The sequence below is a fragment of the Helicoverpa armigera genome, chromosome 31 (assembly GCF_030705265.1).
Source record: "Helicoverpa armigera isolate CAAS_96S chromosome 31, ASM3070526v1, whole genome shotgun sequence".
In the NCBI taxonomy this organism is placed as follows: domain Eukaryota; kingdom Metazoa; phylum Arthropoda; class Insecta; order Lepidoptera; family Noctuidae; genus Helicoverpa; species Helicoverpa armigera.
Genome location: NC_087150.1, coordinates 2,219,226 through 2,246,932, shown reverse-complemented (window position 1 = coordinate 2,246,932; position 27,707 = coordinate 2,219,226). Strand labels below are relative to the sequence as shown.

The 27,707-nt window shown below is 37.9% G+C and overlaps 1 protein-coding gene across 1 annotated transcript in view; it reads left to right on the top strand.

Annotated features, from left to right (window-relative positions):
- LOC110382620 (uncharacterized) overlaps nt 1–21,956 on the top strand; it is a 61,152-nt gene extending 39,196 nt beyond the window's left edge. The window contains exons 2-9 of the mRNA XM_064043337.1: nt 6,517–7,150; nt 11,646–12,538; nt 13,854–13,978; nt 16,256–16,395; nt 16,942–17,077; nt 17,812–17,918; nt 18,630–18,763; nt 19,318–21,956. Coding sequence (XP_063899407.1) covers nt 6,560–7,150; nt 11,646–12,538; nt 13,854–13,978; nt 16,256–16,395; nt 16,942–17,077; nt 17,812–17,918; nt 18,630–18,763; nt 19,318–19,417 — 2,226 coding nt within the window. The 5' untranslated portion in view covers nt 6,517–6,559 and the 3' untranslated portion in view covers nt 19,418–21,956. The remainder of the gene's footprint in view (nt 1–6,516; nt 7,151–11,645; nt 12,539–13,853; nt 13,979–16,255; nt 16,396–16,941; nt 17,078–17,811; nt 17,919–18,629; nt 18,764–19,317) is intronic.
- Nucleotides 21,957–27,707: the final 5,751 nt, after the last annotated feature.

The following is a 27,707-nucleotide window of genomic DNA, read 5'->3' as shown; positions in this document are numbered from 1 at the left end:
TTAGAACAACTGCCACCCTCGCACCGCATAAAATATAGCTTTATTATCAAATTGCCCAACTATCATGTAGCAATATAATAATGCCCGTGCAATGTGATAAATAATGAAGTTAAGATAGTTATTAATCACTTGGCCCGATAAAGCTAGACATTATTCATAATGCTCGGGCATTATAAATAATGCCCGAATTAATCACATGGTCCATAACATATGTAATACAACCTATTAAAATATAATAAGACTTTAATTTATCCTGTTTTTGCACTCAGAGTCGAGGAAATAATAATCTTCATTATTAATAATAATAATTGGCATGTACCTAACAATGCTTTTGATTCTTTAATTATTAATAGAAATACGGGCTTATTAATTTTATTTATAGTAACCTGGTAATAGATCCACTTCATAAGATAAACCTATATACATTATGACAATTTTAAGCTAAAAAGTCGTGGTGGCCTAGTGGGCAAAGAACCAACCTCTCAAGTATGAGGGCGCGGGTTCGATTTCAGGTCAGACAAGTACCAATGGAACTTTTCTAAGTTTGTATGTACTTCCTAAGTATATCTTAGACACCAATGACTGTGTTTCGGATGGCACGTTAAACTAAATCCCGGCTGTCATTGAACATCCTTGGCAGTCGTTACGGGTAGTCAGAAGCCAGTAAGTCTGACACCATTCTAACCAAGGGGAGTTGGGTTGCCCGGGTAACTGGGTTGTGGAGATCAGATAGGCAGTCGCTCCTTGTAAAGTACTGGTACCCTTTGGTAAGACTGGTTGTCAGACTTACCGGTTTTTGAATCAAGTAAAGAATAATTTGGAAAAATACGCAAATGTTTAAACTATGTATTGATATAAATAAAACACCGGTTCTAGTTTAGATCACAACATTATTACTATTAACTATTGTTATGTAAAGCCCCGTAAACAAGTTCTACTTGTGTTATTTTTAGTTTTGCTTAAGTAATATACATAAATTAGTTTTTGCTGATCATAATAATCTTTGTCTATCAAATTCTTATTATTTTTATTCTTCATGGCAAAGTCATCTATAAAGCCATACGTGCCTCTTCCCATACATATAATCATCTGTACTTTCTAAGTATATCTTGGACACCAATGGCTGATATAAAGGTGAAGGAAAACATCTCGAGGAAACCTGGACTTTATAGTCTGAAATCACCAACCCGCATTGAGCAAGCGTGGTGATTAATGCTCAATCCTTCTGCGTGTGAGAGGAGGCCGCAGCCCAGCAGTGGAACGATAACAGAACAGATACATATAATCATCACGCTTACTCAAGGTGGATTGGCAATGTCATACAAGTCCAGGTTTCCTCAATATGTTTTCCTTCACCTTAACTCAGTCACTCACACACAATAGCTAAGGAAAGTTACATTGTTACCTACCTTATTTTTTTAACGACGTCAAAAATCATCAAATGACCCCTCCCGCTGTGGGTTAGCAGCGGTGAGGGAGTGTCAGACTCTTACCGACTAAAAACCGTCGTGTTCCGTCATAGGCCTTTTATGTACCAGGGCCGCGGTATCTCTTTCGAACATCCCGCAGCCCCGGCATTGTTACCTACCTGACCATCAACCATAACTGGTACTTGGGAAGTCTTTTTTTTTTGGTGGGAAATCATAAAATGGTGTCATTTCCCGCTGTGGGTGTAGCATGAGGGAGTGTCAGACTCTTAATGACTGAAACACACCATGTTTCTTCTTAGACATTTATGTACGGTAGACTGCACATCAGTGGTAACTGTAATGCACCTTAACTCAATAGTAATAAGTACGATTTTCCTATAAAACTGTTACCACTGACCTGAAGTTGACCGTACCAGGGTTGCGGTAACTCGCGCGAACAATCCCGCAGCCCCAGCTTCGGTGGCTGTGGATTGTTCGAAAGAGTTACCGCGGCCCTGGCACATAAAAGGCTTTCTTCGGAACACGACGGGTTTTAGTCAGTAAGATTCTGGACATTTGCTGATTTTTGACGTCGTTAAAAAAAAAATACACGGATGAAACCGCAACCGGAATCTATCTGATAACCTTTGACATTTTGAAAACTACATATTGCCAGAGGGTTTCTCACAATACGATTGTCTAGACGTCAACACTTCAGCACTTTTTCAACACCCACGTTTGAGAGTTCTTAGACAAATAGCACTGAACCATCTTCATCAAATATTTTATTTAGCTTTCTATTTTAAAGTGTTTCTAGATAATTCCCACAAATTCTTCCGCCGCCATGATCCTATATTAAACTACTAGCTATTTTCCCGCGTCCCGTGGGATCTACCGCCCTTACCAGGATAAAATATAGCCTATGTTATTCGGGAAGAGTGTAGATTTCCAACAGTGAAAGAATTTTTCAATTCGGTTCAGTATTTTATGTGGCTTTAGGGTACAACGAAATAATGTTTCCTCTTTATTATTTAGAATTCCAAACAGATTTAGGTTTTCTTATTACAGTTTTAATTTTGACATTAGCTCCATATTTTTGACAAATTATTACGAACTGATCTGATGATGGAACCAGAAGATATGAACTGGAACTTCATGATAGAACATCTTGATGTCAAAATTCAAATCAAAAGACGGATGGATGGATGGATTTCGATAACCTATCTGAGGTTATCGAAGTCCACCATAGTTGTTTTTTCAATATTTTAATTTATAAAGATATTATCTTCTCACGTTGCTGTTATAAATCAAAACATGAATTCTGCACACCTTTTAGGTACCTATCGTACGAAAATATCTGCGTATTGACTCATACGAGTTCAAGGTCATATGGGTACATACATACTTATATAGAAGTTAAAAATAGACAGTAAAAAAACAATCATAAATATATATTTTTTACTCCAATCTTCGAATCACAGTTGCCATGGTAATTTTATCTTATGTATCTTAGACACCAATGACTGTGTTTCGGATGGGTCCCGGCTGTCATTGAACATCCTTGACAGTCGTTACGGGTAGTCAGAAGCCAGTAAGTCTGACACCAGTCTAACCAAGGGGTATTGGGTTGCCCGGGTAACTGGGTTGAGGAGGTCAGATAGGCATTCGCTTCTTGTAAAGCACTGGTACTCAGCGGAATCCGGTTAGACTGGAAGCCGACCCCAACATAGTTGGGAAAAGGCTCGGAGGATGATGATGTTCTGCGTATGCGTATTCTTTTTTCTACGTTTGCGGCTTTTCCATCAGTTTACAAGCGAGAAAATTGACCGGAAAATCGGGCTTTTCCGCTCGGAAAATCGGTCAATGCGAAAATATTTCGCTGTCCGTTTGTCCCTATATTGTACCTTTAAGTCTCTTTAACTATTAAAATGCTCATTAAAAAAAAATACATTGTCAACAACGTATATTTTTTAATTAGTTTTAGTTATATCATACATAATCATCAGGCTTTTTACCGTCGCACTGCTGGGCTGCGGCCTCCTCTCACACGGAGAAGGATTGAGCGTTAATCACCACGCTTGCTCAATGCGGGTTGGTGATTTCAGACTTTATAGTCCAGGTTTCCCCAAGATGTTTTTCTTCACCTTTAATCAGTTATTAGTGTCCAAGATATACTTAGAAAGTGCATACAAACTTAGAAAAGTTCCATTGGTACTTGACCTGGTATCAAACCCACATACTCATACTTTAGATTCTTCACTAGGCCGCCACGTCTTGAAAATAACTTAAACATACATAAAGCAGTGTAAACACTAAAAACTCTTGTCACCCATCCACGCAGTGTCCGCGTCAATTGTCGCTTAACCTTGAATCTTCAACGCAGCATGATATCATTAAATATAAAAATAGACATACATAAAGTACTTAAGTAGATTGGACGCACATACGAACATAGATAAGTAGATGAACGATAATATTTATGAATGTTTCCTTAACCGATAACTACATAAGTACCTATATATCTATTATATACTAGAATTTTTTCCGCGATTTCACTGCGGTCTACTGCCTGTTTAGAAATAAAATATATCCTATGTTACTCAGGAAGAGTCGGCTGTCATTGAACATCCTTGGCAGTTCTTTCGGGTAGTCAGAAGCCAGTAAGTCTAACACCAGTCTAACTAATCGTAAGGTATCGGGTTGCCCGGGTAACTGGGTTGAGGAGGTCAGATAGGCAGTCGCTTCTTGTAAAGCACTGGTACCTACTCAGCTGAATCCGGTTAGACTGGAAGCCGACCCCAACATGATTGGGAAAAAGGCTCGGTGGATGATGTTACTCGGGAAGAGTGTAGCTTTCCATTAACAAGTCTTTAGGTCACAAATACATAAAAGGCCTACGACGGAATACGACGGTTTTTAGTCAGCAAGAGTCTGGCACTCCCTCACCGCTGCTAACCCACAGCGGGAGGGGTCATTTGATGATTTTTGACGTCGTTAAAAAAGACATGTATTAGGATAGATAAACACGTCTGTTTTTCTGAAACGCGTCGTCATATTATTTAAACAATGTTTTTATTTCACAACAGTTTCGAAACGACCTTTTACCGGGAGAGCATTAACATCCCGAAATCTATAAAACTTGTAAATAGGACGAGGACTTCTGCCAAGGTTAGGAACAGTCCATTTACACGTCGCTTCTCAGAAACTTGCTGAATTCAGATCTATATATAACGTCAATAGATATTGCCTGTGGTTTCAGCTGCTTCTAGACAATTTGTGTACCAAATTCAATTTGAATAGGGTCAGTCATCTACCTTTTCCCAACTAACTCACTTATAAAGAAACAGGTAAGTTGAAACAGGTAAACAACCTGTTCCTTTATAAGTGAGTGAATAGGATTGTATTGAAATATTATACCTGCACTGATCGGTACCTACCCGTACAGGTTTGTCTGAACCGGAAACCTGTTTTTTTATGTAAGCACCCTAAGTTGGGGTCGGCTACCAGTGTAACCGGGTTCAGCTGAGTGCCACTGTTACACAAGGAGCGACTGTCTAACTGACCTCCTCAACTTAGTTATTTCGGCAACCCAATACCCCTAGGTAAGACTGAAAAGATAAAGAGTTACTTTCGCATTAATATCACTAAGAATAACTAGCTATTTCCTGTGGATTCGCCCGCTTCAACTAAGAGCGACACGCTACAAAATTTTAGTCAACGTATAGTTTCATAAGGCTTATAATACAGTACGTATATGAATATTAGTGCAATTACATTCAAAATAAATTGTAGGTCATCCTTAGGGCAACTATCAGCCGACAGTTACAGTACGGTCTACAAAGCGTGTGGCTTAAAAACAAACAAATGAACACACTTTAGATTTGTTATAAGCTAGTCATGCATTGCACGTTGGCTTTAAGCCAAAATCTAACAATCTGTTGTAGATAAAACGACGTGTTTTGGCTAAAATGTGACTAGTTCTAGGTACTAATGTCAATTTGTTGCTTAAATAATTGATTCTGTATTCTTGGCAGCATAGAGAAATGACTAGCGGAGATATCATAACGCAGTCTCCTAAGAAATTAGCGCGCCAAAATACGCGTGTTCGCTCCGTTCTTACATGTCTTTTACACTATAAACTTAAAGACTTTCACAAAGCAGCCCGGATTCTGGAAGTTGGTGATTGATTCACCGGTGCATCGGAGAGCACGTAAATGTCGGTCCTGCGCCTGATCTCTTTCCGGTCGTGTCGGATTGCCGTCCCATCGGGTTATGAGAGTGAAGGAATAGGGAGTGCACCTATGTCTGCGCAAATGCTCGTGCACTATAATATGTCCTGAGCAGTTGGCTGATCTCCTTACATGAGAACAGCCGCCGTAGCCGATAATTGACTAGGAGGATATCATCACATGTCTTATATGGAACGAGCCCATTTATTTTCACCAATCAATCAATCAAGACCAATATATTTGACAGATTGGTTTTGATTTGTAACTGATCACGCGTACCGTACGTTGCTTGACGTACGAGAAGGTGCCTGGCCTACTTTCCTTATGGCATTCATACTATCTTTCCTTCCTCCGTAGTTGACAGTCATTTGTCATGGCAAGATCCCACTAAAATTGATCCAAGAGTACACAGCTAGCATGTGTTCGCTCACTTTGCAGTTTCGCGGACATTGTGGAAATGTTCGCACGCAATGTGTTACTGTTTGCTAGAGCGAGTACACCAGAAGATATATTTGTGTGCGTCATGATAAACGGCGGTGGAATCGCGAAACCGTTATTGGTTCATAAGGCGTAATTTTATTATTGCACTCTCATTTTCTTAGAAGAATGTCTATTTTTGAAGGCCAAGAAATTTCTTCGAAAAACGTTTTCTTTCAATACCTACATTATTTTTACTGTAGTGTTAACACTAGAATAATTCGTATTGAAATATATATTGCGAAAGTCACACTTCTAAAAGAAGATCGCATTTTTTTTTTTCTTTTAAAAAGTAGTTCACGGAATTCTGTCTTTTAAGCTTTTAATTTTAACACAACGTGTCATCCAAGTCCTTTTATTTATGATTCAATAATTAATTGTATGTATTTTCTTTGTTTCAGATGTAAAACCGAGCTACAAAAATAAAAACAAAACATAACAACTATGGGAAGTGCCAGAGTGTCAAACGCCAAACCAATCCCAATGGAGTCCACAGATAAAAAATCCTTTAAAACAATCATAAAAAACCTCTTCGGAAAGAAAAAGGAAAAACCAAAAATCGATAAAAAAGAGAAAATAGAAGAGAAACCTGAAATAAAGACAGAAGTCAAACCACCAAAAAATACGAACACAGTTGCCGCCATTTTGGAGAACCTCGATAAATTGCATTTGGAGGACAAAAAGCCCGTTAAAGAGGAATCCTCAGACAATGAAGATGACGAATTAAATAATTTCGAATTTAAAATCATTGAGGAGCCTTTCAAAGAGAGGATACACTCCCATTCTTCAGAAGACAGCGGCTTCTCCGACACTAAAGAGGCGGAGAATGTCGATAAACCTGAGAATGAAGACAAAGCGGAGAAGGATGAGCAAGCCGAGGATCTGGCGGAGGAATTGGAGAAGTTGGGGCTAGATGAAGACAGTAAGAAGAAGAAGAAGAAGCAGACAGTTTGTATTTCGCGAGGGCCTATTAAGAATAAGTTGACGAACTACTCTTCGGTGTTGCCTTACCCTGCACAGGATCAAGATTACAAGGTTAGTAATTCAATTAACTTATACATAGTATCCCCTAGTATCCTCACAAGCCTAAATGAAAATAAACCTGTTTCATATTCATCATCTACTAAGCCTTTTCCCAAACTATGTTGGGGTCGGCTTTCAGTCTAGCTAGCTGGATGCAGCTGAGTACCAGAATGCCACATGGCGCGACTGCCTATCAGATGTCCTCAACTCAGTTACCCAGACATAGTCCAGTAGGTTAGACTGGTAATAACTTTCTGGCTTCTGACTACTTGTGACAACTGCGTAAAACTGCGTTTTGTGGGAGCTGTCTTTTTGTAAATTTGACGTGAAAAAGTGCTAAAAACTAGCCTACTTTCAATAAACGTTTTTTACTTTGACTTTATGATGTTTAAATGACAGCCGGGACCGAGTTTAGCGTGACTCCCGAAACAAAGAAGAACTTGTTTTGATAAAGATGGTCATCCATCCACATACCGACCGAACGACTTTTATGATCGACCGATCCGCGTGGCTTTTGACTTTGCCACGAGCTCTCAAAATCATTGTAAAGAATCTAAAGTAGGTACTTCTATCTTGCACGTTGACGCACGCAGTAACAACAATTTATATCAATTATTAGCACTTGTACGCTCTCTGGTAGTTTTGATAGCACAGCCAAACAGACATGAGTCATCTACATAAGACCTAACTGACCAATTCAGAGTCAACCTGTACCGTGATTATCTTGTTTTGACGAGATCCTCTGTTTCGGAAGGCACGATAAATTGGTGGGTCCCGGCTGTCATTTGAACATCTTTGGCAGTCGTTATGGGTAGTTAGAAGCCGGAAAGTGACAACCAGTCTTACCAAGGGATATTGAGATGTCCGGGTCAATGGCTTGAGGAGGTCAGATAGGCAGTCGCTCCTTGTGGCACACTGGTACTCAGCTGTATCTGGTTAGACTGGAAGCCAATCCCAACATATGTAGTTGAGAAAAGGCTGGGCAGATGATGTTTTGTTTGAATTTAAATGTTTGCAAAAGAATTAGATAGGTAGGTATTTGTACTATATTTTTTAACGGTTGACGTAGCACATGATTTGTCACATGATTTTTTTTTCTTCAAAAACTTCCTCCAAGCGTGACATCTTGTCATGCGCTCTTTTAAACTCATGACGAAAAATTCGATACGTCATGGAGAAATGTCGATGGCATTCAAGTGTCATGCTTTCTCTTTGATTTTGAACGAAAGCGTCTAAAAATCTCTAACGGCTGCCATAGATAAAAATAAGAAGAATACAAACTTCTTTATCCACCATGCCACCACGACTTAAGTGTGTATTATGGCGCCAAAAGATAATATAACAAGAAAAATTAATCCATAAAAATTGAATAAAAATATACTTGACATTACGATTACAAGGTTATCAATAAAATTAATTAATTTTAACTAAAAAGAGCTTTTCAAATAACATACAATTCATTCAGTAATACAGTTCAGACTAGCTTTAAAGAAACAAGGTATTATACTATAGGTACCTAAACCACAAAATTAATAGCTTGAAGTTTTTATACGTATGCGTAAATACTTTGACGTAATAACTTCAAAATTCTAAGAATTTTTGTTATCATCTAGGGTCAAACAAACACTAAAGAAAAATATATAAGCTAGTTCATATGCCGAGCCTTTTACCAACTATATTGAGGTCGGCTTCCAGTCTAACTGGATGCAGCTGTGTACCAGTGTTTAACAAGGAACGACCGCCTATCTGACCTCCTCAACCCAGTTACCCGGGCAACCCAATACTGCTTGGTAAAACTTGTTGTTAGACCTACTGGCTTCTGACTACCCGTAACAACTGCCAATGATGTTCAAATGACAGACGGGACCTACATTTTATCCTGACAGAAGATCTCGTTAACATTTTGTCAAGATGGTCACCCATCCACGGACTGACCGCGCCAAGCGTTGCTTAACCTTATAATCCGCTCGGCTTTGACTTAGTCCCGAGTTCTTCAAAATCTAAGCTAATTTTATTCGTTTCTCGTTTCGATAATTCGAATTTAAATCGATCCAAGTATGCAGCGTTTGTTAATATTCATACAACGATGTTGGATTTTTGCACAGCACATTCTATGCGGAAAAACAACTTGATGATATACAAAGTACTGTATTTATAGGAACGACACACAAGGCCGGCTGCTAAGTTTTCTCTCGTTGAGACTAGATGGCGCTGATTTTAAGAGAAGAGTTTACATGTGTGTGTAATAGATGGCGTTAAATTCAATGTTAGTTTTCTAAAGTTCCGAACCCTTTGTAAAAGTTATATATAAAAATATTCAAAGAAATGTTTCATAACAATAAATAAATAATGATGATGATGTCCTCCTAGCCGATTATCGGCTACGGCGGCTGTTCTCATTTAAGGAGATCAGCCAATTGCGCAGGACATATTATAGTGCACAAACATTTGCGCAGACACAGGTGCACTCCCTATTCCTTCACTCTCATAACCCGATGGGACGGCAAATCCGACACGACCGGAGAGAGATCAGGCGCAGGACCGACATTTACGTGCTCTCCGATGCACGGGTGTATCAATCACCAACTTCCAGGCTCCGGGCTGCTTTGTGAAAGTCTTCTAAAACCCACAAAGCGATTTCGGCCCGACTCGGGAATCGAACCCGAGACCTCGTGCTCAGCAGCCGCACTTGCGACAGCTAGACCAACGAGGCAGTCAACGAGAGGCAACGAGTAAATAATTAAGAAATACTAATTAATATTTGTCATAGCGGCAAACACTGCACTTTAAACTACGTGGAAATCGATAAAAAAAATAATATCTAATTAAAAGCGGTTCACCACGAACAAGTCACAATCAAAATAATTTTGTTTTGTTGAAATTGATAATTTGGCGCGAAATTCCGCCATATTTTTTTCACAAAAGAATTTTGTTCATAGAGCTCTTTATTATTTGTACTTATTGTTTTATTTCATCATTAAACCATTACCAGTCTTACCTAGGAGTATTGCGTTGCCCGGGTAACTGGGTTGAGGAGGTCAGATAGGCAGTCGCTCCTTGTGGCACACTAGTACACAGCTGCATCCGGTCAAACTCGAAGCCGACCCCAACATACTTCGAAAAAGGCTAGGCTGGTGATGACGTTTAATTTCTTCGATGGCGTTTTTACCTGTCGTAAAAAGGGCGTTGTGACGTCAATTGCTTTTACCTGTATAAGCACATTATGTCTATTATTATTGTAATCGACCTTGACCTTGAAAAGTATAGGTAAATATGTATTTTGGCTTTATTATTTTAAATGGCGTCCTTGACAGCTGTCATTAATTTTGCGTGTCGCACAATGTACCTACTTTAAAATTTGAATTGGTAAAAAATATGATAATTTGCAAACTTTTAACAAATTAAATGTTGTTAATGTTTTCGCACCAAAAGTACTTATCAAATTATAATAAAACTTAATTTTTTTTTGGCTGTCATTTATACATATTCACGGTCGTTACGAGTAGTCAGAAGGCAGTAAGTATGACAACCAGCCTTACCAAGGTTACCGGGTTGCCCGGGCAACTGGAATGAGGAGGTCAGATAGGCAGTCGCTCCTTCGCTCCTTATGAAAGACTGGTACTTAACTGCATCCGGTTAGACTGCCGATCCCAACATAGGGCTCGGGAAATGATGATGGGGAAAATATATTTTTCTTTGTTTGTACTATAAAAGGCTTCAAAATTACCGAACCGATTTTAAACAATATTTCTAGGTTGGAAAGCTACACTCTTCCCGAGTAACATAGGCTATATTTTACGGGCAATAGTTCCCACTCGCCGTCGTATGTACCTCAATGTTTAATTACTTAATCAATCATCTTCTAAACAGCCGCTTTTAGCGAGTCCTTGTATTTAATTACACAAATGGCTCTATTTTTATTTGACAATCAAATAAATTCGCGCCAATCTGTGAATACGTAATAGCTATGTGTTAATTACAAACCGATTCACATTTCTTCTTATTACGTACATAGTTTTTGAGCTCAGTTTGAACTACTAGAAAAAATTTAACACCAAATTATAGACGTAAACAAACTAAAAAAAAAACTTTGCGTCAGAGAGGTATTTGTTACGACATTATGAAGTCACTTACATAAATTATAGTTTATTTATAGCTACATAGATACGTAAAATAAATTACTAGGTAATAGTTTATAAAACACACTAGAAAAACATGCTATCACGTAACACGTAAAATCATTACAGGACTTTACTAACAAGTCCAAACACAGCCACGATACGATGTTCCATTATCAGATTAGTTCGACAGTACCATATTATTGTATTGTCATCAGAACTACATACAGCTGTCAATTTTCATGACACAACGATCCTTGGAAGATGGTTTTAGTTACCTTAGATTCCATTACATAGTTACATACAGGTTGACCTTATAAAATCGTGTTTATAAAAACGCAGCTTGAGTATTAAGTAGAAAACTAATTATAAACCGTTTATTTTTTCAGATAAATCAAATTACAACTACAAACAAGCACACATTATCCGGCGGCCAGGTGTTAGTGAACCAATGCCAGACTACAGACAACTTTTCCGAGGTCAAACAGGCCTTAGAAACTGTACAAAAAAACTCACAATACCTACAAAATGACAGAGAAACATACCTAGAAGATGTTATGGAACTAATAAAGGAAGAAACAAACAGTAAATCGATACCTAAGGTAATTGTAACACCGGAATACGATTACCAGCCCTCAAATATCGATTACACGCAAAAGAAATCGGTAACAAACACCTATCTTACCGATTATGCAGAAAAATCGGTTCAGCATAACGAATTGATGCAGTTGTTGAACGAAAACTATGACTTTTCACCTGAAATGCCTCAAAATAATGGTATGGGAAGCTTCGGCCACGAAGAGATCACTCAGATCATGAATTACGTTCAGAATGAATACAGCAACACTTCAAATGACGCTTATGTCACAACGGACTACACTTTCCCTACTCCCCCAAGGTCAGAAGCTGTTCCGAGCCCAATGTCAGCATCCCCAGGGTCATTTTACCCCACAAATTCAGAATACACACTATCCCCCGAAAGGTCCCCTATCTACAACAGCGATTATGAAAAATACCAAGAAATCCCCCATTTTGAGGAGGAAAAAGAAAGCACCGACAAGAAATCGCGGGAAAGGACCGCCTCTATGTCGTCTATGACTTTAAAACAGTTCAAAGATATGCAGAAAGATATTGTTTACAACTTTTCTAAGAAAGATTGTTGTCAAGTAACGAGAAAGAGTTGTCAGGAAATATTCCAGGAACATTTGCAAAGGGTTGAAGAAGGCGTTAGGAAGAACATGTGCCTGGAAATGTCTAAACGGGATCTGAAAGAAGTTTATGGGTAAGTTTTTTTATTTACATATTGTGACAGATGGCTCGAAAAATCATTTCCAGTCTAACCGAATGCAGCTCTGACATTCGGCGACTGACTGTCAGTTTGGTTTGATCGGAGAACATCATCATCCTCCGAGAATTTTCCCAACTATGTTAGGGCCGGCTTCCAGTCTAACCGAATGCTGAGTGCCAGTATTTTACAAGAAGCGACTGCTTGTCTGACCACCCCAACCGGGCAATCCAATACCCCTTGGTTATGGTTGTCAGACTTACTGGCTTCTGACTACCTGAAAAGAAGGCATTAGGCAACAAATGTTCAATGATAGCTGGGATTTACAGTTTATCGTATCTTGAAAATTAAAAGAACTCTTTCATTTGAACTATAATATTTTTAAAGGAATCGAAATATTTCCTTTTGAATGCATATAATATTCTTATTTTAACATATATTCTGACAAAGACCTTTACAACTTAAATAGCTGGCAAGCTTAGAATCGCTTCACATTAAAACGTTTTTCCTTAAATAGGACATATAACATACTATATATGTACTTATATATATGTAAATGCGAATAATATACTTGTTTGATATTATTTTTCCTCGTTTCGAGTCAGTTGCGTCAATCACATGCAAAAACTTAATATGGAGGAAATATATAAATGATTCATAAACAAGAATGATCTATTAAAACAATAAAAGAAAATCTTTATGGTCGGCCAACGGTACTTTAGTGCGTCATACTATCAGATTATGTGGTGTGGCTAACATAATAAATAAATTATAGCTTAAAAATACTACAAAAACACACTTTTGTACATGCATTTAAAATATTTATAAGAGTTTACTAACCAGCCCCAACAATGATACGATGTTCTATCATGAAGTACCAGTTCATATCTTCCGGCTCCATCATCAGATCAGTTCGACAGTACCATATTATTGTATTGTCATCAGAACCACATACAGCTGACAATTTTAATGACGCTGATATCCTTGGAAGATGGTTAAATTAGTTACTTTAGGTTCCATTACATAGTTACATACGGGTCGACCTAATAAAAGCGTTCTTTAAAAAATCTATAAACGCGCGGTCACCTACGTTCCTTCTGGAATTATTTGTGTGCAAAAAATTTAAATCAGTCTCTCAAGCAATCCCGTATTTTCATCATATCTCCCGAGCCTTTTTCCAACTATGTTGGGGTCGGCTCTCAGTCTAACCGGATTTTCAAACGCAATATCTCAAACTTATACGCACCTCTTTCCTTTATTAAAAACCGGTATTTATAATTTTAAATTAAGTTTATTTTTATTGTGATTCCAGTGTTCTCCACCATATAATATTGAGTTTATCGACTACCTCTGACAAGGAGGACATGCAGTACGGACTCTTCGCTCTCATATGCGACAGATTGCTGGCTCAGAACCCTGCTCTGTTCGTCGGTGATGGTAAGTTAAAACTCTATAAAAAATACTGTTACCTTTGTATTAAAAGCCCGTTTTTTTTCTTATGTGTAAGGTCAAAAAAAAGTTGAAGGTCAAAAATTAATAAAAGTCGAAGGTCAAAAATATAAAAGTCGAAGGTCAAAAAATTATAAAAATCGAAGGTCAAAATTAATAAAAGTCGATGGTCAACAGGAAGGTCGAATATTCGAGCATTGTAAAATTGTAAATGTTAATAGAATGAAAGTAAATGCTCGCTTGTAAAAAAATATAATTGATATGACTAATAACCAATGTCAATAATTTATCTGTAAATTGACTTACTAGAGATAGAAATTTGACATTCATTAGCTCCATACAAGCAATGTCGAAATCCCACCTTTAGTTAGTAAATCCACAGATAGATTATTGAAATCGGCCATAAATTAATTTTGATAATTCACATTCAGCTTTACATGAAGCGACTGCCTATCTGACCTTCTCAAACCAGTTACCTGGGCAACACGATCGCCCTTTGTAGTACCTACTGGTTATGGATATTGTAAAAGGGGAACTTTTTTTAGTTATTTTTTTACCCTAAAAGCTTCGAATTTCTGAGCCGATTTGAGAATTTATTCACTGTCAGAAAGCCACACTGTCGAGTAACAAACATATAGGCTATATTTTATTCGTCTAAGGGAAGAATTTCCGAAGACGCGGGTGAAATCGTGGGAAACCGACTTTTGTGAACAAAATAGTTTACTGCACAATCAAGCTACCTCAGTGGCGGATTTACCAATAGGCCAAGTAGGCCAGTGCCTAGAGCGGCAGATTTAGAGGGGCGGCAAATTTTGCTAATTTTTTTACAGTTTTTTTTTTAAATAATTATACCAGTACACAATTCATATATAAATAAAGATTAATAAACGCACTGTAATATATGCTTAGGTTTATGTGATCATGAATTTTAAAATATTCCAAAAGCGTTTAAATAAAAATAATTTGAAAGATCCGCTCGCTTCGCTCGCGGTTCCTTCATCATTTCTGGTTTATTCTGCGCTCTTTGAGTCCAATCTAACAAAAAGTTAAAGCACCGAAGTAGCAAAACCAACTGACGCTCTACGCTGTGAGGTGGAGGGCTTTTGTGTCCCAAATAATTTCGCTTTTGTGTCCCAAAACTCAAAAAATTTCGCGCTCGCTGCGCTCGCAACTTTTTCACTTTCCATTGTTTATTTTTTCAAACTTGTTTGAGTATTTTTGTGTTCCAAGACTCAAAAATTTCGCCTTTCACTTGACAGTTACTTTTTTCTAATTTCTTTAGATATCATTGCGTCCCAAAAATCACAAATTTCGGGCTCGCTACGCTCACGGCTTCTTCTCTTTGCAGTGGTTTTTTTTCACACTTGTTTGGGTACGTTTGTGTCCCAAAACTAAAAAATTTTACGCTCGCTACGCTCGCGACTTTTTCACTTTAGGTCAGTTTTATAAACTCGTTTTGGTAGGTACTTTACTGTTCTAAAACTTAAAAATTTTGCGCTCGCTGCGCTCGCGGCTTTTTCACTTGACACTGCTTTTTATAAAACTAGCTAGCGCTTTATAACTGTGCAGTGGTATGACTCCGGTTTCTTTATGTTAAACTTAGCAAAAAGCACCATGAATGATTTCTATTCGATTTTTAAGTACTTCAATTACAATTTTAGTCCGTGGTTATATTGTGTCGTTTTTTTTTGGGGGGTGCTCAATAGGTAGTCCGCCCCAGGTGCCACCCGATGCGGCGTACGCCACTGATCATAGTATCCGAACGAATGAACCGATTTCAATTTAGTTTTTTTTTGTATTACAGGTGTTTTACGGTCGAGTGTTCTTAGACATGTTTCAAGAAAATCAATTGAGCCGTTTAAAAGTTACAGAGGTTTTGCGCTTTAAAGTCGCTGTCAGATAAACTTGTTAGGTCAACATTAAACTCTTCGGTGCATTGCGGGTTGCAAAAATAATCTAGTAACTGACAGAAATATCATTAAGTTCACAATCATTAGGGGCGGCAAAAATTGAATGGCCTACTAGCGGCAAATTTGTAAATCCGCCACTGAGCTACCTTCCTGACTTACTAAAGTACATACGATTTACTGTCTGAGGGCCGTTTCCCATATTCTATCTATCTGTTAATTTGCCTACTATAGATAAAATTTGGCAATTAACCCCATACAACTAATATCAAATTCCTGTCTCTACCAAGCAAATCAACAGATAGCGTATTAGGAACGGCTGTAAGACTTGACAATAACCGATGCTTCTCCTCCACAGCAGGCCTAAGTCTTCTGAAGTCAGCAGCGCTGCGGTGTCCTCACCGGCCGATCCTCACGCGATACCTGGTGCAGTGCATCCGAGCCGCCATTAAGAGCGACCCCACTGTGCTAACTACTAAGGAGTTTGTGTTTCATGAGGTACGTCCTTTAACCCTGGCCAGTCTTCTTTCTATAGCTCGGGAAATGATGAGTCTTCTTTTTTAGCTGTAGGTTCTAATCATCTTACAAGACCTAGTGTTAGAGTTTTCTCAAAGAAGCTTTACGGCTTCTAACGTGGAATTGTAACAACGGCTGCTACTGAGTTTTTCGGGAACGCTGCACGAGGCACGAGGGTGTAACACCGCCAATTTACAAACTCCGGGTTGCTTTATGAAGTTTCTAAAGTCACAAAGTGATTTCGGTCCAATACTTCACTGTCCTGCGTGCGGGCTACGACCTCTTTTCGTACAGAGAAGCAATGAGCGTTAATCACCACGTACGCTCAATGCCAGTTAGCAATGTCAGACCTTACAGCTCAGGTTTCCTCAAGACGTATTTCTTGATGAATGAATGAGACTGATGGAACAGAGACTGCACCAGTGTCTACTCAACCGCCGCGACTGACAGTCGGTCTTGAATCCTAAACAATAACCGATGCTCCTCTCCCCATAGGCCAGATAATTAATGTTAAATTCTGTCTTCCAGGTGGACGCTCTAGGTGACAACTTGGTGACGGCCTGCGCTCGCGCCGGCGACCGCTGCGCCGACGTGCTGAGCGAGCTGCTGCGTCCCAGCGACGCACAGCCGCCGCTCTTCCGTCCGAACCACACCAACGCTGATGGTAAGTCCATCTCCCAACTATGTTGGGGTCGGCTTCCAGTCTAACCGGATGCAGCTGAGTACCAGTGTGCCACAAGGAGCGACTGCCTATCTGACCTCCTCAACCCTGTTACCCGGGCAACCCGATACGCCTTGGTTAGACTGGTGTTAGAATTACTAGCTCCTGGCTACCCGTAAGGACTGCCAAGCCAACTACAGTTTAACGTGCCATCCGAAACACAGTCATTGGTGTCTGTCTAATCTATGTATACTAGCTGGTCCTGAAAGAAAACAAAATTGAAGTATCTCTTTGTTTAATGATGATCTTCGCCTAGCCGATTGTCTGCACCTGTGTCCAAGCAAATGCTTGTGCACTATAATATGTCCTGCGCAGCTGTCAGATCTCCTTACATGAGAACAGCTGCCTTAGCCGATAATCAGCAACACAACAATATTCTTGACCTCTAAATTTAGTTGCAGAACGTTTTTGACCGTAGAAATGATACTTTAATCTGATCTCTTTTCGATGGTGTTGGATTGTCGTCCCATCGCGCCATGAGAGTGAAGGAATAGTGAGTGCACCTGTGTCCAAGCAAATGTTTGTGCACTATAATATGTCCTGCGGAGTTGGCTAATCTCCTTATATGAGAACAGCCGCCGTGGCCAAAATCGGTCTTGGACGTATTATTACTAAGAGACAGATAGACCAAAGAGACAGTTGATACTTTAATTAACTATTTCTCGTTGTATTCGCAGGTTATACAGCGTTGCATGTGGCGAGCAGTCAGCACAGCGCGGCTCGCTCGCGCCTGCACACGGCGCACGTGCTCATCGTGCACGGCGGCTTAGAGATCACTGAGGGGGTGAGTGTAAATAGTATGAATAAAACTTGTGGACTGTATATAACATAGGCTTTAAGGCCGTTAAAATTACAATGATCACAATAAAAAAGTAGTAAGTGCCCGTGGTCAATCGCGTCGCAGAGAAAAGTGAAAGCACTCCCTTTGGTCGCCATCGCGGTTGTTCGATGTGGTGCGCCGACCAATAGTGTAGTCATGTAGTGTATCGAAATACGTCAGAGACCGACAGACGTATTTGAGAAAACTCTGACAATAGGGCTTGTTAGGTGAATAAACCTGCAGCTCACTCTTTAAGAAGAAGATTGGGAGAAATGTATACTTCACAGTTCGAAGCAAATAAATGACTAGCGGAGATGTCATAACGCAAAATCTTCTTAGAAAGTAGCGCGACAATTTGCGGTGCGAGAGGGACGAGTAACATTACTAGCTCCACTCTCGTACGCCTTCGATAGAACCCGCCCATTTTTTTGAAACTAATTCGCCTATAAATCAAGTATCTTGTCGTATCGTGGAAACTTATTCACGTACTTTGATTAAATATGACCGATGTTACTTGGGGATAGCGTCGCTTTAAAGCAGTGAAAGATTTTTTCAAATCGGTTCCGTGATTTCACATGAGTATAGAAACTAAAAAAAAATCTTCTTTATTGTATTACAAGACATGGCTATGTATTTTTTTGAAACTAGTTCTAACAATTCTCCATTTATCCTCAGGATCTAAAAGGTGGTGACACAGCTCTCCACTTAGCCGTAAACTCCCCGAACTGCGACCTTCAGATGATCCTCATGATGTTCAAGCAGTTCGAGCGCAAGGACTGGAGGATGTTGGCGCATTATCCTAATCTCAGGTGAGTGTGACACAAGTATACTGACTCACACATGTATTGTGCTAACTCACTCGTGTGTTGTGCCAACTCACTTGTGTGTTATACTAACTCACTCATGTGTTATACCAACTCACTCATGTTTTGTCCGAACTCACACATGTGTTCGACTAACTCACTCACATATTCTCACTCATCATTTTATTTATTATATCATCATCTGCCTAGCCTTTTCCCAACTATGTTAGGATCGACTTCTAGTCTAACTGGGTTGATCTGAGAAGCGACTAGATATGACTGACTTCCACAACCCAATTACCCGGGCAACCCAATACCCCTTGGTAAAACTGGTTGTTAGAATTTCTGACTTCTGACTACCCGTAATGACTACCAAAGTGTTCAAATGACAGCCGGAACCTATAGTTTATCTTGCCTTCCGAAACACGGTAATTGGTGTACAGAGATTGGTTCTTTACCCACTAGGCCACTGCGACTTTACTCACTACCAGCCACCCTTCAATATTCGAAAATAAGTCCATATCTATCTTCACTAACATACTTTTTATTTTGTCCCACAGCACGAAAACGCCCCTGGATCTCGCTCGCTTGGCTACAAAATCGTCGACCAGACAGAACTACCCCATCGAAGTGCTGGAATTCCTCAAAAAATGCCGCTAAACGTACAACATTTACAGAAAATAACATAAAAGTAGTGCCTTATAGGATTCAAAAAATGAGTTACAATAATTTTGTAGTTTTGCAATGTTATACACAACTTTATGAAGACAGAAATTTGAGTAGGCATTTAACTGAAAATAGTGACTTTTTATTATAAAACACAGCCTTAAAATTGTCAAAACAATAATAATGATTTATAAATCAATTGGATCATTACTTTAAGCAGTAGCTTATTTGTTTAATATGTATTTCTGTAAAAAGTCCTATCAAAATAGTTAAGTTTAAATGCCTATTCAAATAGTGTTTTTGCTGTTTAAAAATCTTACCACTCTTTTCGGGAGTCGGTTAAAAGTGGTCTGTTTTGGGGTAGTTTCATGCAGACAGATTGACAAAGTATATCTGAAAATTCAGACTGGATAAATGTTACGAACCTTCGACTAGGTTTTCGCTGAGAAAACCTAAATTTTCGAAGTTTACACAAAGTAACTGGAAATAGAACGAATGAAAGTTTAATGAGGATTTTCTGATTGTATTGAAAAAGATTTCTGGAGTTGGAACTCTTTTGTATGGTCTTAGACATAGAGTTTACACACATATTAGGTGTCTGGAAACCTAAAAACACATGACAATGAAAAAAAAAACGTATTGAAACTTTCGTATTCTAAAACGTTGACGTAAACCTTACGTATGTTTTTTGAGTTAGTTGTTCGAGGTATTTCTCGAAGCGACACCTTTTGAGGTGCACTTTAATACCTCGGAGTGCACCTTTTAGTAGCGCTAATAACAATTACTACTAGAAGATGCCTCATCAGGCTCGGTGCACCTCAAAACGGTGGCACTTCGAGAAATACCTCATTTTTTAACACACATATGACAAAAGAAAGAATTTGGAATGAAATAAATCCCAAAAAATCAATCATAAATTCACAAAGGAATGGAATATTAAAAAAATACCATTAATGATAAGTTTCGAAAATGACAAATTCGCTCGCAAAATCGAAAAAAATGAGCTTGAATATATTCTATGACGGAAAATGAAATTGTATATATTAAAATTTAATGATAAAAGTATATTTTTGATAGATACGAGTATATATTATTACGTATTTTGAGAAACTGGTTGTGCGTTTAAGGAATCGTTATTTTTGTTAGGATTAAAGTTTTAGCGTTTACGATATTATTTCGCGCCATTTCTATGATTGGATACCTAAATATTTTGAAAATTATTTTTTATTTCGAACTTTTGAACATTACTTACATAAAATTCAAAGTTATCCATCTAAAACGAAATTATTTTTGGCCTAATGATTAAAAAAATATGTCAAACTGGTTTTTGGGCGCGAAAATAAAAGTTTTATAGGTTATTAATTTTAGAATTAACTTTGCGATCAATTAATAAGTATTAAATATATTTTTATTAAGTCATTTTTACAATGTTTTTAATCAATAAGAAAAAACCTAACCAAGGGACAAGAATGAAAATGGCGAATCTGAAATGAGAGTTTAAAAATAATGTAATAATGACCTAAAATTCTTCAGTCATAAATAATATCTATACATATTGGTACCATTTATTTTTAATTTTGTTATACTTAGAATTAAAAATAATGTTAATTACGACCTGGGGCTTACTATCATAACTAAATAATATGAAAAAATACCTTTGCACGACTAATTTTTGGTGGAATCCTACCTTTTTACGTCACGAAATTAAAAAGTTATCGAGATTATAGTAAGCCCAATTCTGACGCTTTGATTTCAAGAAAAAAGTTCTAAATTGACTTTCCTAAACTGTGATTTAATAGGAATAAGATCAAGCGTCAGAAAATAGGTTTTTTTAGATATTAAGCTGTGGCTTAGATTAGGGCCTTTTATTTTAGTGGTTCGTACTGAGCTGGTAAACAGTACGTCTAGAATACGACTATTGTATTGTCATCAGAACTACATACAGCTGGCAATTTTCATGACGCTACAATCCTTGGAAGATGGTCTTAGTTACCTTAGATTCCATTACATAGTTACATACAGGTCGACCTAATGAAAGCGTGTTAAAAATCATTGTAGGATATATTAGGCGTACTGTAGTTCGTAGCAACTGGTAAAGAGCATAAAGTTTGACATAATAAATGTTTTAGTGTTTTATACTGAAACAAACGTTACAATTATGAATAACATAGATGATAACCATTTTATTAAAATAACAATTTAGTTTTTAAGAGTACGTAGTGTTAAGTTTTCAATTTGTTTTGTTTACACAAGTTATATATGTATCAATAAAAAGCAGACGAAAAAGAAGCACGAATATTATGTATTTCTGTATATATTTCAAAAAATACTGGTGTCACAGTGTTGTCAAAATTAATAAATATGTGCTTTGTCGAACTTTGTTGTACATCATTTGAATAAAAAATGATTTTCGTTTTACACAAAAATGCAATTTTATGTCTGCTGTGAGAGCAATGTGAAATTTTATAATTTTATGATCTCTATTTTTGTCATTTGTCAAGATAAATAAAAGTATATGCATACGAAAAACAAATTGTTTTATTTTTTGCCATTTCACAAGGCTTAGCGGAGGACCCTTGTAACGTTGTACGTTATATTTTAATACTTTTTATATTAAATAATACTAGAATTGCTATATCTCAGCCGCGCGCCGCGAGCCGTGCGCCGTTGACGGGTGACGGAAACCGATTCGGCGAACTATCCCTCCCATGAGGCGACGCGAGCAGAGCCGGCGGTCAATCGCGAGACGGTCACTAGCACGACGCCGCGAGCCGATATTAGTACGCTTTTAACTCGCGATTTTATTGCATATAATTTAATCTTTAATAAACTATTGTGCTTTTAAAATTACTTTTAAAGTCAGTGTATACCCCAGATCGGGGTTCAAGTACCAGACTACCTCCAGTGCACCTACCGTAGTGCACCTACCCTAAGTGCGCTTATCTACGTGCCCGTGTCTACCTACGTGCCTGTGTCTACCTACGTGCCGCGCCTATCTACGTGTCCTGCATCTACCTGCGCGTCCGGCATTTACTAGCGCGCTGCACACCTACCCCGCCTGACCGCTGCGAGCTGCCTGACTATACAGGAAAGTGGTGTTTCTATAGTGGGCCAGAACTTAACGCGTGCTCGATATTTCTGTATTCACTCCCGGCTCTGCCGATCTTTTCCTAGAATATAGACTTGTATACCATTTACAATTTTTTTTTTAATTTTCTACCTACTAGTCTACCTACCACTAACCTAAAACGTTACAGTAGCGCCCAATAAAGGTAGAATATATCGAGCCGTGTTTAGTTCTTGTTTGCTAAGCATTTTGTAGTTGTCCTGGTGTTGGTTGTCTGTCAGTTGTGTTGAAATTTAATCACAGCCTACCAAATGTGAATCTACCCACATCTTTTTAATAGTTATTTTTTTCTCTAATATTTAAATTCAACCGTCCATTTTTTTTACGTCAATATTTTTCTACCCCCAATTTTTTTTCATTTACCTTCAAAGTTAACATACCTTAAATATATTTTCACATATGGTTAGACTGACCACAAACGTGCTGATTTTGCATCTTTATTATTTTTGTCTTTATTTTGCAACACACTCCTAACTGCGGTTTTAATTTTCTATCATGTTTACCTATTAAGTTTTTATCGCTACAAAAAGCTGAACTAGACTTTGAAGTTACTGTTCGTGATGGTACTGGGGGAGATTCGGTTGGCGAACTTCAGAAACAGATAGTTAAATTATCTTCTATAGTACAAATAACAAACTTATACAGCCTTACTTATAAAAATCAGCTAATCATCTTCTAATCATTGTTTTAACTAATTACTACCCAAAGCCTTAAGTAGTGATTAAATTATTTTGACCTATAAACGTTGCTTAAGCATGTCTTAAGTAATGAACAATAATGACATAAAAACATACTAATTTCTCAACACTACAGGAATGTTGGTAGCTTAAAAAAATATTTGTCATGAAAACATTGTGTAATGGCAACAATGGCATCCGTAAAATATAAAATTAAAAAGTTGAACTGTCAATAAACCGGAAATGAAAAATCAGCTGGTAAGAATCCAGCCATTTTGATAATTAGCCGGTTAAACAAGGGTGTGAGGCTACTTAATTTGACAGCTCATTTAAGACATTGCTAAGAAAATGATTTATTTCAGCCACGTTTATAAGTAAGATTTTTTCTTAAACACCCTTTAAGTATAACTTATTATTTTATAAGTAAGGCTGATAATTTTTAATCATATCTATTGCAAACACTATAATCACTACACTAAACCTAAAATTACTTCTAATAGAACCCTACAAGAAAGTCACAATTTAATAATATTATTTTGTGTTTAATTTATTTAATGAAATGAACTATCTATTAACCTTTTCACCGCCACGCCATATCGGTATTCCTATGCCCTGTACGCCAAGCCCGAAAATCTTAATTAAATATGTACTAAAAAAATACATAAAAGTAATGATTTAATAGGTTTATTATGTATTTTTCTGCGACCTGTTTTTTGTCGAGTATAGCCGTCGTTGGCGCACAGGGCACGCTTGCTCATGTCGGCTATAGCCGACATTGGCGTTCAACAGCCTTACTTATAAAAATCAACAAATCATCTTCTAAGCATTGTTTTAAGTAATTACTACTTAAAGCCTTAAGTAGTGATTAAATTATTTTGACCTATAAACGTTGCTTAAGCATGTCTTAAGTAATGAACAGATAATGACATAAAAACATACTAATTTCTCAACACTACCGGAATGTTGGTAGCTTAAAAAAATTTTTGTCATCAAAACTTTGTGTAATGGCAACAATGGCATCCGTAAAATATAAAATTAAAAAGTTGAGCTGTCAATAAACCGGAAATGAAAAATCAGCTGGTAGGAATCCAGCCATTTTGATAATTAGCGGGTTAAACAAGGGTGTGAGGCTACTTAATTTGACAGCTCATTTAAGACGTTGCTAAGAAAATGATTTATTTCAGCCACGTTTATAAGTAAGATTTTTTCTTAAACATCTCTTAAGTATAACTTATTATTTTATAAGTAAGGCTGTAAAAGGTTAATATAAATACACTATTGAATTGATTAACGATAAAGAATAACTTAAACTAATTTTATCAGAATGTTACTACGGCTAGGTAAAATAATTAAAATTGTTAATACTTAAACTTCGTTGATTATGGCTAAATATATTTAATTTTAAACAAATTCTAAAAAATCAACTAAAACTAAATGCACTACATGTAACTAAAACAAATACATAACATAAACTAAATTAAATAATATAAACTAAAAAACTAAACTAAATAACGTAAACTACACCCACTTACTACTACTACCCATAACTATTGCTTTTCTATTTTTCACTTATTGGTCTACCCCAATAGTTTGTATGATGATGGTCTACCCCATACATCGTATTACTACCATATTAAATGTATGTTGACTATCGGCCCTACACCGATGGTTATTAACGAAACTTGATCGTGGTTCTACCCCATAGATCCCTTCTGCATGCTAAAGGCCCTACACCTTTGGTATTCTTCGGAGCGGTGCAACTCCTTAAATAAGCCTTTTTATTTTTTTTAACGACGTAAAAAATCATCAAATGACCCCTCCCGCTGTGGGTTAGCAGCGGTGAGAGAGTGTCAGACTCTTACTGACTAAAAGCCGTCGTGTTCCGTCGTAGGCCTTCTTATGTGCTAGGGCCGCGGTACCTCTTTCGAACAACCCGCAGCCCCGGCAGGCCTGCCTAGGCCCGCTGGGGTTGCTGACATCTCTTTGAGGAGCGCGTGGAACAACGCGCGCCGCCGACACGGGTCTGTTGTCTAAAAACAGACATGAGCGATGAGCCACCCGAACTCACCGCCCACAGACCCACGCCTACGGTGGCCGGGAGTCGTCTCGCGACACCCGGCGCCCGTGGTGTCTACCTGCTCCAGCGCGGCGGCTGGGATGAGAGGTGCGAACTCTCTGACGTTCCGCCGCCTCCTTCTCGAGCATGACTGCTTCGCAGAAGGAGGCGACGGCATCCCATTCCCTCTCGCCCCGGACCATGGCTTGAACCAGGGCCGGACGCGAGAGGTCGCCGCCGCCTAAAGCCTCGACGAGGACCCGGCGGTGCCCTTCCCAAGCAGGGCACTCCTGGACTGTGTGGTCCACCGTGTCCTCGGGGCTATCCGCACAGTGGTGACACCCGGGCGCCTTCTCACGACCGATTCGATGCAGATACCTCCCGAAACAACCGTGTCCGGTGAGGACCTGCGTCATGCGGTACGTGAGGGCGCCGTGACTCCTCCCGAGCCACTTCTCAAAGAGGGGACTTACCGCCACTATGGTGGCGTGCCCTTCCTTAGTGTGCGTTCGCGCAGCGGAATGTTGTTGAATTTAAAGATTTTAATTATGCAGATAATTAGTGTATGACGTCCTATAATTGTGTATGGTAAATAAAAATTTGTGTATGCAGCCATTGTGGAGAAATTCACCAAAAACAGATTCCGCTGGGCGAACGTTGGCGAACGTTGTCCTGGCGGAACTTTTTTTAATCCATAGACTTTAGAAGAAAAGAGATGTGTCCGAAAATTAGTGTGTATTAGTGTATAATTGATTATGTATGAATGAAATCAGTGCATGCATAAACTTCGGAGAAATTCAAGTTTCCGCTACGCGAACGTTTGGCCATTAGCTAGTTTTCATATAAAACGCTTACATAGAGAGCTGTAGATTTTTACATATGTTGTTTTGAATTTGTTTATATTTGTTTAAAAAAACAGATTTAGAAAAAGTCGTAGGGTTTAAAAGATAAAAATATAAACGTAAAATACACTTATTAGGTCTTAGTTCTTAAAGTATGCAGTTTGGGGTCTAGATTTTCACGTTTACACAAACCTTGTAAGTGTCTCCAACATGTTGCCAAATATCAATGATGTTCCGTTAGTAATTAAAAAGTTATAGGATATTTTATCATGATATATGATGAATAGATCACTGTTTACAAAGCAGTCGAATATCACGACGTTCTAAAGGAAATGCATGGTAAAATGTATGCCAATAATTAGTTTAATCATTCAACTATTCACTTGCAAAATTTCATGTCATTAAATTCAGTAATTAAACAAAGACAATTATAATACTGACGGAGCATCGAAACCCTACATAATCCGACCAAGTTCGGATAGCTACAAAAAAGCGGCTATGCCATTGTCTAAGCAACGTTCTTAACTTGGTAGGTTAGTATTTATTAATATGGTACAGTAGCGTACACAAGCGTTAGGAAAAAATAAAACAATTGCATTTCTTGATTGAAAAATATTTATTTAATAATAATGCCACTATCTACGATAAAAATAAATCTTCAATTAACAAGTACTTCTCTATTTAAATATCCGTGTACAAAAATATGTTTATTATTATTACTTACATAAATTACTTGACTACGTGATTAAAAATAACGTTAATAAACGTTACGTATTTTACCTAAAATGTCATAGATAGTGGCATTATTATTAAAACAATATTTTTCATTCAAGATATGCAATTGTTTTATTTTTTCCTAAAGCTTGTGTACGCAACTGTACCATATTAATAAATATACTAACCTTCCAAGTTAAGAACGTTGCTTAGACATATGCTCAACTGTCAGGAGCCAGCTGAAAATCAGTGCTGTGCTTGCATGCACAGCATATACTGAGCCGAGTCTCCTGCTACATATCATTTTTCTCCTTCTGTTTGTTGTCCTATAAATGTAAAGTGTTTGTGTAGCAAATAAATGGTTTAAATATGGCACGGCCGCTTTTTTGTAGCTATCCGAACTTGGTCGGATTATGTAGGGTTTCGATGCTCCGTCAGTATTATAATTGTCTTTCTTTAATTACTGAATTTAATGACATGAAATTTTGCAAGTGAATAGTTGAATGATTAAACTAATTATTGGCATACATTTTACCATGCAATTCCTTTAGAACGTCGTGATATTCGACTGCTTTGTAAACAGTGATCTATTCATCATATATCATGATAAAATATCCTATAACTTTTTAATTACTAACGGAACATCATTGATACTTGGCAACATGTTGGAGACACTTACAAGGTTTGTGTAAACGTGAAAATCTAGACCCCAAACTGCATACTTTAAGAACTAAGACCTAATAAGTGTATTTTACGTTTATATTTTTATCTTTTAAACCCTACGACTTTTTCTAAATCTGTTTTTTTTAAACAAATATAAACAAATTCAAAACAACGTATGTAAAAATCTACAGCTCTCTATGTAAGC